Source organism: Sebastes fasciatus, chromosome 19 (assembly GCF_043250625.1).
Source record: "Sebastes fasciatus isolate fSebFas1 chromosome 19, fSebFas1.pri, whole genome shotgun sequence".
Classification (NCBI taxonomy): Eukaryota; Metazoa; Chordata; class Actinopteri; order Perciformes; family Sebastidae; genus Sebastes; species Sebastes fasciatus.
Window position 1 is genome coordinate 13,093,298 of NC_133813.1, and position 13,196 is coordinate 13,106,493.

At 41.5% G+C, this 13,196-nt stretch overlaps 1 protein-coding gene across 5 annotated transcripts in view; it reads left to right on the top strand.

The window, feature by feature from the left end:
• Positions 1-13,196, top strand: part of garnl3 (GTPase activating Rap/RanGAP domain like 3) — a 76,374-nt gene extending 63,178 nt beyond the window's left edge. For 3 of the 5 annotated variants that reach the window (XM_074618033.1, XM_074618034.1, XM_074618035.1), the window contains exons 21-31: positions 225-341; positions 775-941; positions 1,704-1,862; positions 2,873-2,939; positions 3,243-3,350; positions 4,920-5,038; positions 5,579-5,714; positions 8,773-8,832; positions 10,884-11,102; positions 11,702-11,822; positions 12,386-13,196. In XM_074618033.1, coding sequence (XP_074474134.1) covers positions 225-341; positions 775-941; positions 1,704-1,862; positions 2,873-2,939; positions 3,243-3,350; positions 4,920-5,038; positions 5,579-5,714; positions 8,773-8,832; positions 10,884-11,102; positions 11,702-11,822; positions 12,386-12,551 — 1,439 coding nt within the window. In that variant the 3' untranslated portion in view covers positions 12,552-13,196. The remainder of the gene's footprint in view (positions 1-224; positions 342-774; positions 942-1,703; positions 1,863-2,872; positions 2,940-3,242; positions 3,351-4,919; positions 5,039-5,578; positions 5,715-8,772; positions 8,833-10,883; positions 11,103-11,701; positions 11,823-12,385) is intronic. The other 2 variants (XM_074618036.1, XM_074618038.1) reach the window with 2 other exon arrangements.

The following is a 13,196-nucleotide window of genomic DNA, read 5'->3' on the forward strand; positions in this document are numbered from 1 at the left end:
GGTTTTGATAATGATTATGTGATGGCAGCGCAAACATTTGTCACGACCGTGTGTAGGCTTTGATTAAGCTTCTGAGAGACCATGAGCCTTAAGAAGAGCCTTCTAGTAATCCTCCTGCCGGTACAACGCCACTATGTCTGGCCGTGGGCGGATGCTAAAAAAGAGATGGCAAATTAAGAGTAACCTTCATGCAAAAACAGAAGCGGCTTTTGTTTTGTTTCCAGGGAAGGACGCTCGGCTCTATGTGCACAGACTCAGCGGGCTCAAGAGAGGCCTGGAGGAGAAGCAGCTCGTCAGAAGCAAGTGTGACAGCCGGGAAAATAAACTGGAGAAAACTAAAGGTACGACACAAAGGACACAAGGCGTGTAGGAATAAACACAACGCAAATGAATCCATACAACAAACAAGAAAAATACACTGTAATCTAAAGAACAGAAGTACTTTGATTGAGCTGAAATTTGTCCTCCCGTTCATACTGGCCATTAAGAGACCCCCTCCTAATGCACTTAGACATGTCAGCCTAGAGCAGAATATTGTGACCTTTCTGAACGTCCTTTTGGTAGTGCAAACACATGACCTTTGACCTGCTGCTGGTGTCATGCCAGTTGCTGCCTGTGGCGCTTGCATTGATCTGTGCAATGATGCCAGGGAACACCACCTACAGCACAGCACATGTCCAATGTACTGTCTGTCTCTCTATCACTTGCCCCCAACCCTCCTCCTCCTCCTCCTCCTCCTCCTCCTCCTCTTCCTCCTCCTCCTCTTTGTCCCAGGCTGTCATTTGTACTCTATCAACACCCACCACGGCTCAGAGCTGAGGATAGTAGCAGCCATCAGGAACAAACTCCTCCTCATCACCAGGAAACATCCACGTTTTGAAGGCTTCAGCGCCGTCGCCCCGGGAGCAGACTCTCCGGTGGAGGAGTTTCAGTACATACGGGTACAACAAACTCTACATGAGTGGATAAGGAAATGAATAAATGGATGGAAAGATTCATAAATGAATGAATGAAGATGATAATAGAATGTTAATTCCCTTTTAAAGCAGTTAGGGGGATTTTAAAGTGTCTTAATTGCTCCAATTTGCATCAATTTACTACATGTACTACTTCTCTGAGTCCAAATTATATTATAGCAAGTCTGAGCACACAGACATGAAACACATATTTTTGGATTCAGTGTGGCTTACACTTTTCTGAGGATATCATTATCTCCAATGTCCATAGCAAATAAGTCCGCTTAGAAATCAGAAAAATAACGCTCCTTATAACCCCAAACTTGCCTGAGAATCATGACATTTTAAAGTTTTCTTCAGTAGCAAAGTAATCCAGTGATGGTTGTCTGCACATCGATGTGTACATTGCAAAAAGGAACTACTAACAGCTAGTTCGGCATACTTTTAATGGTGCTTTTAATTTGCCGAAATGTCGACAAATAAAAAAACGTGACTCAAGTCGTAGCCCAACACTTCGCATCAGAGCATGATTATCTACCAAACACAAGTCAGACAAAGAAAATGAATAGTGTAATAATAAGAGTGATAAGAGAGCATTATTACCCTTTTTCATGTTGTACTATATACTGTATATTCTGTATATTTTACATTACTGAGGCTGTAATCAACATGGGGAGATGTAGAGATATGGTCTTTTAACGTAATTAAACCAATCTGTGCGTGTTTGTGTGTCCATCCGCCTTTTAGGAGATCTGTCTGTGTGACCCGCCGGTGGTGATGGCGCTGGTGGACGGGCCGACGGGGGAAAATGACAATATGATCTGCGTGGCCTATAAACATCAGTTTGACCTGATCAATGAGAGCACTGGCGATGCCTACCGGCTACATCATGTAGACGCCAACAGGGTGAGGAAACACACGCATTTATGGAGACCTGAACGTGACAAAATCAAAAATAAATCAGTAAATGAATATATGACTTGATAAATAAATAAATATGTCATTAATTGTAGCTAAATAATATTAAAAATAAATGTAGCCATTAATGCATTGATAAGATGTGACATATATTTATATTTCTGTTTTATTTTGCTTCTTTATTTATTTATCTTTGTATTAATTCCCTTATTTATTTACTCTTCGGTTTAATTTTCCCTTTTATTTATTTATGTATTTATTTTAATAAATGAATTAGTTCATTTATTTTATATTTATTTTTTAAATTATTTATTTATTTACCCACCGCCGGTCTCGTCCCGAGGTTTAGAGTGGGAACCTCCAGGCCGATTATTTTAAATGAATGCAAAAATAAAAAAAATAATTTAAAAATAAATACATAAATAAATAAAAGGGAAAATTAAACAGGAGAGTAAATAAATAAGGGAAATCTCATTTAATAAATAAGCAAATTAAAACAGAAATTTATGTCACATTTTAGCAATTAATTAATGGATTTATTTTTAATATTATCTTTGCTACATTTAATGACATTTATTTATTTATCAAGTCATTTATTTATTTTTGATTTTGTCAGGTTTCGTCTTCCATACACACAAACTTACACACCTGCAAACCCTAATGGTTTTCTGGACTGAGACCTTCATTTAGAGGCTTTATTTACCTGCTGAATAACAGGCTGCTCGTGTGAATCAACATGTTGTCATTCACAGCCACCAGCTGGGGAGTGAATGAGTCGGCTGGAGGATGAACAGCTGTTCTAATAAACCATCCTTAACCATTTCTCCTTTGAAAGAGTAAACAACTGTTGCAGAAATATATCTTTTATATTGCCTGGATGGTTACCCAGTACCTTGAGGCTATGTGACCTGGCATTATTTGTCAAAATCGGTCTCTCATACTTGACCTTTGGATCTTGTTGAAGTGACTCCCCTGAACTGACTCATCTCTGCCTGCAGGTAAATTTTGTAGCAGCCATTGATGTGTATGAAGACGGGGAGGCGGGTCTGCTGCTGTGTTACAACTGTGAGTCCTCCTTTAACTCTGAATATTTCAGATGTTATTTGATTCAGGTCTCTGTCTCTGTTGTCAAAGCTGAGCCTTAATGTTTTTCCTCTGCCGCTGCACCTTTCTGGAATAAAAATCAGAGCACAGACTGCTCCAGAATATTAAGAGGCAGAGATGGATTTTGAAAATGCAGCCACCTACTTTTTTAATGTCGGGATAATACAGGACATTTAATAACTCTCACATTTCTCTGAGTTACAATAAAACAGAGAGTGAGAAGAAAGTAAATAATTTAATTTGACGCTCTGTGCCTCTTTACAGATATTTGCTACTATAAGAAAGTTTGTCCGTTCAACGGCTCCACACCGATGATCCAGTCCAACACCTCCGATTTCAACTTCAGCTGGAACCAGATGCCGAACGCTATTGGTAGGTTACCACGGCAACAATGCTCGGGGCCCCACCCGGCCCATGCTGCTGGCCTGGCCGGAGCTTGCTGTCGCCATGGAAACACCCTGTGTAGCCCACTGTGATTATTTTGTGTACATCCGTCTGTGTTTGTGTTTGTGTGTGCGTTTTTGTGAATGCAGAAGGTGATGAAAAGCAAATACAATTGGTGCTGAACCTGCAACCCTGACCCAGTTGATAACAACATGCTGCTGCCCTCCTTTCTCTCACACACACACACACACACACTGAAACAAGCAGTAACAAAGTGTCCTGAGCAGTAAAACAAACATACTGAAACATTGAAGAGCCTCAGTTAAGCTACTCTAATCAATATTTTTTTTTTACTAATTACCTGTTAAAAAAACGTAATCAGTAACCCAATCCAAGTATCACATTATAAAAGTAATGCATAACTTTTGGATTACCTCAATACCAAATAAGAGAGTTCTGACTTCCAGCTGTGAAAATGCTGTCATCATCTAAGGACTCGAATCATTTGGACGCAATGTTTCTGTGAGTTATTAATAATAATAATTTGAATGTCAACGTTATGAATGAAGCTTCAAACTATTCGGTACACCCCTTCAAATTTTCCGGTTAGACCTGTATTTTGTTTGCTGGACCAGAAAGTTGAGACGGTTCGCTCGTTTCCTACAAACCTACAAAGTCTTTTCAAGCTGGATTGTCTCTCGGCCAAAAGAATAATCTTATGAACTGAAAAGTGCGCAAATCATCGTGCTTTAGGCTTTTCGCGTGTCATTTGTACGGTACGCAACAAAACTACGGTAGCGTCCGCAGTTAGGTTTAGGAAAAACATCACGGTTGGCCTTAAAATGTAAATTAATATGTACGGAAACAACGCAACATCAGTACGAAAAACACGTGACAAATGGCACTAACGTAACTTACAAAACAAAACAAGTCTCCTGGTTGAAAGTCATGTATTTGTTGGACCCATCCACCTCCCCTCCCGCCTGCCATCAGCAGTCTTTCTTGCTTTTTATTCTACGTCACTCCCTCTGAGCGTAGCATATTTACGCGGGTGTGTTTACATTGCAGTCAGTACAGACTACATGGCATACAAACGACACGTCAAAAGCAGCAAAGGCGTTCTTATCGCACGCTAAAGGCCTTGCGTGATATATACGTAAACTATACATATCACTTCCATTATTTAGTCTTGGTACTTTCACTCAGTCCACTCAACCAAAGCTTATTGTAAAAATCATAATTGCTTGATAATGTCCAAGCTCTTTAACTGTCAGACTGTCAGTTTGTTTGAGGGTTTTACAGAATCTTCTTTCACTCGTCGACGCCGTTCCGCAGTTCGCTCTCACCTTGTCGTACATTTCACATCAAACAGAGGAGAGGGGACGTGTCCAGAGCTCCTATACGAGAGATGCTCAGTCTGATTGTTGTGTCTCATCGGCTAATGATGGCATTTCAAAATGCCATTCTGGGTGGAACTATTAAATGTCTCGTATTGTGGGAGTCGGGTAGATTTCATATGCCTCTGGTTTTATCGTTATGTTCGCGTTGTCTTTGCAGTTTGTGCATTTCCTTACATCCTGGCCTTCACGACGGACTCCATCGAGATTCGACTGGTGGTCAATGGCAACCTTGTGTACACAGCAGTGGTCCCAGAGCTACAGTTGGCTGCTTCACGGGTCAGTATGATTGACAGCTAACACAGTATCATGTCCATGTCCTGCTTTTGTCAGCAATGCACAATATTTCATTGTTTTATGTATGTAAATCAGGTGTTCAGGTTATAGATATGCATTGTGTGTGTACATACAACACACTATAGCAGTCCTTTTAGCTTGTGAGTGTTTTCAGTTTTAGAAGACTTCACTCTGTGTTATAGAAGTAGCTGTCTCAGCTCTCCCTCTCTCTCTCTCTCTCTCTCTCTCTCTCTCATTTCAATCAACCTTTATTACCCTGGTGGGAAATATGGCTGACAATCTGCATGGTTACAAATCAATAATACACTCATAATTCATACACATAGATAATTTTAAAAAGACCACAATGCACCTTGCATAAAACAAATACTTTTTCCTCCTCTATCCTCATTTGATGTCTTTGTTTTTCTTTATGTTTCACCTTCCAACTTAGCTTAATATTTCCTGACATGTTTGCAAGTTCTCCGTGTCTCTGCATTGACCTCATTTCCTCTCTGCGTCCTTCTGTTTTTACGCCCACAGTCGGACATCTATTTTGTTTCCTCGGCTCCAGTGAGCTCAGCCTCCAACTGCAGTTCAAGAGACACCAGTTCCCAGAGTTCCCCGCAGACGCCCACCGGCTACGAGATGCCCGTGTTCCCTTCGCCGCTCGGTGACGGTAAGGACCCGCACAGCAAAAGCGCCAGAGGATGTTGATAGTAGTAGCTTCGGTATTTCAAATGTCAACGTTGCCTGCAGGCCTGTTTGACTTTGGACGCTGCTGTGTGTAGTCTGGAGATCGAGAGCCATTTACATAAACTTGCCTCAGCAGCCTTTTCTCTTCCTCTTTGTCACAGTTGAATCGTGTCATTTTTTTAGGGCAAGAGATTTTAATTGCATTCATCCACCCCATCATTATCAGCTCATCCTTTCTGACTGTACAATAGAGACATAATTTAGTCTTATGACAAATATGAAATTGTGCTCATTGTTGGCGCTACTCAGAGTGACACTGGGAAAGATCCAGATCTTCATAAAGTCTCCTTTCCATAACTTAAAAAACCTTACTGATAGTTTAACCTACAAATCTAGTTAACTTAACTATACAGCTGACCATTTTCAACAGATTTCAGATTAATCGCCAGATGAAAATCAACTTGCATTTACTTTAAAGTCCCCCGGAAACTTGGCTTATGAATATATATATTATATATATTTCTCTATTACACTAGATATTCATGGCTAAATAAGAAACAATCAAAGGTATAGTTAAATGAAAAAATATCCAGGGAGAAAAGCACAGAGAAAAAAAAAAAACGAGATGGAGAAACCTTTCATGTGAACAACGTTCGCCGAAGAGTTTGTGTTTGAGTAAGAAGCTGATTGAGAAAACTGGTTTTCAGAGCTTTTAAACATAAGAAAGGTAATTCATTACAGTGAAGAATTAGTTGCCTTTGTTTTATTGTCGCTGTTTCATTTGTCGTTGCAAGCCTGGATCATTTTGAAAACTTAACCTGCTGGACCCTCTGACATCCGAGAGTTTACTGCTGACAAGTAGCATCGTGTGAAATTTATTTTGCACATTTTAAGAATATGGCTGGCGTTTTTCTTTATTTTTCTTCATGTCAGAAAACCAATTAAAAGACCAAAACCGAGAATCTCTCAATACTTTCTATCTAGTAACTCTACTCTGTATGTGGCACTCAGTCCCAACCTCATTGGTTCCTACTGAAGCCGTAAAGCTCTAAGAATAAGACACCCATATACAGTTAGATTTTTTTTTTAAAGTTCCTGAAACATCTGGGCAATGTAGTTTTAAGCAAATATTTCTCAAACAGCGGTAAATAGTGCATTTGTCGGGGACTATTTTCAGCGGCGTAGTAATACATATGTTGCAGCAGGACAGTGTATGTGGGATTGACTCCAAATAAACAGTAGCCATGTTCATGGTAATAAAGGAACATTGTGGCTTAGCGATGTGTTTCAATAGTTTTGGACAACAATGGAGATCTATGGCACAGAGGATGAAGATATCAGGCTTTAGTTAAACAGGCAAGACATCAATTCATTGTTGGTTTTGGTCTTTTTTATGGGATTTGTTGATAATAAGAAAATATAGAATATCACCACTTATTCTTTAAAGGATCGCTCAGATTTTGGAGCATCCACGACACCGATTTTCAAAACAGTCATCCATATAACCCAAGTTTAATGCAACGATAACATAACGTCGACAAACATCAAGGCAACACACTAGCCGTGTTTCCATTCACATATTTTTATGCTCATTTTGTAGTAGCGCATTAGAAAAGCTGTATGGAAACAGCAAAATTTGATAAAACTGCCTCAATTGCGGGAAAAAAAAATGCTTATACTTGAGGTGTTTTTTTGCCTTTGCCAAATAAATTCTGACGTAGTGAACATTTAACTCACATGACTGATCAGCAGTTTCTGCTGTCGGTGTCTTCTTGGATATTCCCATAACGTATGAATGCTTGTCTTCGTCTCCGGACAGCATGAAACATGACCAATACCAGCTGACATGAAAGAACAATTAAAACAAATTCCTGAAGACCGCTCTCCATTTTTCTCTCGTAGATTGTTAGAACTTCTTCTTCTACTCTGTTTACTGGCGGATTACAGCCATGCGTAGCCGACAGCGGCAACTTCTGACCAAACTACACTGTAGCCAACAAGCAGAGTTTATTCGCTCCAAATCAGTTGACGCAAATGCGCCTAATTCACATTTCAAAAGTTTGCTTGACAACTGAATGGAAACACGGCTGTCGTCTGCTGTGACCGATTCCCTTGCAAATTGATTTTCATAACGGTGAAATGAATGCAGACCTATTGTTGCAACACAGGTAGGAACTCAATCTAGAAATGAACGATATGGAAACTAGTCGGCAGTTATGTAAATGTAATTTGTAGTTAAAGGGCTGAAACATTCCCTTTTATTCTTCCAAACCACAAATTACAGAAAGAGGAACAGACTAATCACCCACATACCTCCCACCATCACCACCATTCAAGGCACACAATAAGTGTCCTCGGAGGCAGAGAATGCTTTCAAGGATGATTGAGGATCAATACGAGCCCCTCCCTCCCACCGTCCAACCCTCCCTCCTCTGTCTTTTATTGTGGATTTGACCATCCAGAGTCCCCCCCCCCACACGGCTGACCTCTTCCACATTGATACAACTGTCTCAAAAAGGGGCATATTTGTCATGCACAGCTGTCGTTAATGACATACAGGTTTGTCATTCAGACTGATGGATCATGGCAATGACACGTTGTTCATTAGACTTTAAAAGGGACACAAAGACATCCTCGGCTGCATGACGGCTGCAGGGACGGACGAGGCTTGAGGCAAACAATTATTGAAATGTCCTGGTTGTGTGCACTATCGAGGCAGCTCTTCTCTGCTTTTCCTGATGGGAGCGGGGTATTTACAGGTCCCAATAAGGCTAACAGGGAGGAAGGTTTGACTGTCGCTGCTGCAATTAGCCGAGGACGGGCTTTATGCTTTTAGGCTGGTTCGCGTAATCATCTCTCTCAAAGGGACTCTAATTTTCTTTCCTGTTTTAGCTGGTTATGCATATGATTCTGCATCACTGGGAGTCGTACACCTAACAAAGAACCTGCTGTGTGTCGGTGTGTGTGTGTGTGTGTGGGCCTTAATGTATGTTACTGTGTGTGTTCAGTTTGTGTAACCCTCTTCTTCATCCCTGGTTCAGATTCTATACGGATCCCCTATGGTACCAAGCTTTCCCTGTACATGTCTAAGGATGCCGAAGGTACTGCGGGATTCTCCCACAACTCCAGTTCATGCTCATAATGCTGCCCCACTAACATGCACATGCTCCCAGAGTGTACCACCCTGTCTGCTCCGAGGCGGCATGTTGACTTGAACGTTGGTTGAATGTTAAGTGAACATTATGTCTTCCCCATCCCCCTATTCTGTCTTTACTAATTAAAGCATTAGTGCGAAGGGGGGGAAAAGGTGATAGAGTGCAAAGTAAAAAAAAGTGGAGGAAGAGGAGATAACGTCGATCAAGAAGGAGGGTTTTTTAAATTACAGAGGGGAGAAGGGGAGGGGGGTGAGATGCAGAAAAGGTATGCATGAGAGAAAAGGGAGGGGTTGTGTACAAGCTTGGGAGAGAAGGAGGGAGAAAAAGGGAAAGAGGGGAAGGAGAAGACACGTCTGCCGCAGCATGATTTACAGATTGCACTGTCGCCATGGAGACTTTTGTCAGCCCTCTCTTCGATCCAAAGTGGTAGTCCAAACAGCGGTGCCACAATCTGGGGGTGAGGGAGGCTGAAGATGGGGGGAAGAGAGAGGTGGAAGGGGTGCTGACAAAAATCCCATCCTCTAACTGCCTGCGAGCCTGCCGTATCTGCTCCTTGGGGAGGGTTTCATCTGATGTAATCGCATCAGTAATGTGAACAAGATGCTGTTACTGATGTGTGGCTGCTAGCCGCCACCTCCCTCCACTGGCTTAAACACAAGACCTGCAGCAAAACATCTCTCTGCTGTGGAGAACTTCAATTAGTGCACCAATATTTCTATTGAATTCATATGCCAGTGAGATGCAGTGTGACTCTTCCCCCGGTCCAGAAACGCATGTGGGATATATTGATCTCTGTGATTATATATTCCAAATAACTGCATGCTTTCCCTTGCATTTTGGTTTATTGCCATTTTCGCTGTATGACAACGCAGGTACAAGAGAGAGGATCTGTAATAACAACACTAACACAGTGTACCTGTCAGACATCAGCAGTGACCCCTCTATTTTTCCTCCGTGGCTCTTTTACTCACCTCTCACCCGCTGACATTTCAGATGAGACCGTCCTCTTTGTGCCTCCACATTGATTCAGTCTCATCCATGTTACTATCAGCCTTTCCACAATGGAGCAGAGTGAGGCTACCGAACTGCAATACTGCTCCCTGATGGCACAGTCGGGCACTGCAGGTTTGGCACGCTGCAGTTTGTGCCATTTGAAAAACTCCAAACATCCATTTAATGTGTCCCAAACAGACTTTAAACGTTTATAGTGTCTACTGAATAATAGATAGTGTGCTATAAATGGCTAACAGTTATATCACATTAGCTCTCTGTAGTAAGGATGATTAATTTTAAGATTGCATGCTGTTTCAGTAAATAGGACTATTAATCACTTAAGAGTGTCTTCATTTGAATACGGAGGTTTGCTGTTGTTGTATCAGCTCGTCAACCTCCAGACTCAAAGTCACAAAAGAAAAGATCATTTTGCATATTTTAGGTTTTGGATTTCTTACATTCTAGGCAGCCGTTGTTTCCCATTAATTTTTACTGTGCTATGAAAACCGACTAACAGAGGCTTGAAACTTGCTTGAGGTTAGTTATCCATCACAATAAAACACTTTTATTGTGTGCTGTTGCAATCAGTGTCTGTTTTAGAAAAACCTTCTCTAATGGTGCATTCAAGGAGTCTTTTTAAATACAGGAAATGACCAGTTCACATGCCATGCAACAGTAATAAAAAATGCAATACATTGACGATGACAGAAAGTCTAAAAACATACAGTATTCTATAAAAAGAATTGCATTTCTGTAGCTAGTGAGCTGAAACACGCAAAAACACTTAAGTGCTTCAGGTTAGGAGTTTCATACATATCTCATTAACTGCCACATGTTTCTCACTCTTTATATGTTTCTCTTTTCCGACACTCTATTCCCATCTTTGCTCTTTTTATCCCTCGTTTCATGTCTTCTCTTGTCACCTGCCTCCTTCTTTCTGACTTTACCCGTTACCTCTCTCCTTTTTTCTATCCTTGTCTTCCTCTGGGTTTCTTCCTCCCAAGGTGAAGCAGCATGCAAGCACATGTTCAAGATCCCTCTGTGTAACTTGGTGGGCCGCAGCATCGAAAGACCCCTCAAGTCCCCTCTGGTCAACAAGGTGCTGACGACGCCGGCCCCCGCCATGGTGCCCTCGACGCCCCTCATCTCCGCCACGCACTCGCTTTCCCTGTCCCGCATGGAGATTAAAGAGATAGCCAGCCGCACACGGAAGGAGCTGCTCGGTAAACAATAAATAAGCAATATAGTAGTAGTTTTTCACATGTTTTTAGTGACGCTTATCATGTTTTCTGTACTTATGTTACGTTGTTTACGTACATATTTTACTTAGTTTACATACTTATTTTAAGCCCAACTATGTGCTTCCTAAACCTAACTAAGTGGTTTTGTTGCCTAAACCTAACTGTGGTTGTTACCGTAGTTTTGTTGCATGGCGTACAAATGACAGACAAAAAGCCTGACATGTGAAATGTCCTTGTAATGTCATGGTATTTTTACGCCTTCCCGTGAGACCCAGATGAGAAATGATTAAAAAATAAATTGTTGTTTTAATGCTTTGTCTTTTAAATGTTTAAAAAACTAGATATAATGTGTTAATTGTTGAGTTTTAGAGATGCTAGTAGGCGGGATTTGTTGCCTTCGGAAGGCAAGCTGTTTCTATCTGCTTCCAGACTTTATGCTAAGCTAAGCTAAGCTAACCGGCTGCTAGTTGTAGCCTGAAGAGACAGATACGAGTGTGGTATTGATCTAACTCTTGTCAAGAAAGCAAATGTCAAACTATTCCTTTAACATGTACATTTTCTGTTACCTCAAACCAACGAAGGCTTGACGGAGGAACCAAGTGGGAAGTCGGACAGTGGAACAGTCAAACAGAGGAAGATGAGCAAGAAGAACACAGAGGAAGACCCCAAAGCACGAGCCCTGACGTCAACAAACAGCGACAGGTGACAGATTACAACAGCAACATTGTACATTTACGTTTACATTACGCTGAATTCACACCAGAGCAGCAGCGAAATGCAGCCAAACAAAAGTTGGGAAAAGTTTAACTAGTGCAGCCAGAAACTCTGATTACAACACACACAGAGGGAGAGTGACTTCATTCTCTGCTCAGGTAGACATGACTCTATCTTTATATCTTTACATAGACAATAGTTGTTTGCTGCTACATTAATGCTCTGGATATCAAATTTAGTACCTTTAAGATCCACATACTGTGATCACAGTGTCCCGGGGACATTGTTTTGTTGCATGCCATTCTCCCTCCCTTTCCCCTCATTTCCTGTCACCTCTCTATTATCCACCTTTGAATGTCAGTAAACAGATCCTGTGACAAGTTGACCTATGTTACAAAGAATTTCTTCCCGCCTAAAACACATGAATACGCCTCCTGGGCCGCAGAAAACAGTAATTATTGCTGCTATTTAGCCGCTGCCTGGTGGGAATTCGGCATAACAGTTGCATAACGTGATACGAGCTCGGGTCATATGTTTCTATGCAACAACAGGTTAGCCTCCGAGTCTGTTGAAGCAGACCTGGACGTCCAGCTGCATTGTTCGTCCGGTTCGGAGGCCGAGCCAGAGAAGGTGGTGCTGCGTGCGGAGAGCCCGCCTCTCGCCAGCGCTTTCGCCCTCTCCACATCCTTCGAAGAAGATGTCCTGGACCTAAAGTGAAGACAATCCCACCGTGCACTTCTCTGCCCACCCATTCCCGTACTGTCACCATTATTTTATTGTTTTTGGTTGGTTTGCTTTTAATTTGTTGTTTGTTGGAATTCCTTTTTTCTTGTTTTTCTTGTTGTTTCTATCCCTGTATCTTGGGTCTCCCCATTCATCGGACGAGATGGGTGCAGTGGGAGTTAGAAGACGCGTCTGTGTGCGTTTGTTTTTCGCGAGCGGTCCCTCAGCCACTGCGTGTTGGGTGTTTGTGTTGCCCCGCAGCAAATAACCCAAAGAGGCGGTGAGGTTGTGTAAGATGCCGTGGTTTACTCAGAATTCTGCAACAGCCTTGAGATAACGGTTTGATCCCAAACCACAAACTGAATGTAAATCTGCGCACCGAGGCACGACAAAAATCTCTTGCGTTCACAATGCCCTCTGAAGTTGCTAGAGCTTAATATGTGTTGTATATTATGTGATTATTTCTGATCCACTTTCAAATGTTGTATGATATGCATATGTATGTGTACATCTGTTTATACATGGAAATGCATACACAGCGACAGGCATGTATGCCTGTGATGCATATTTATAGATATATTATAAAAATCCATTTTATTCCCATATTTAGTAAAAGTATGATGTTTTATGCTCTCTGCA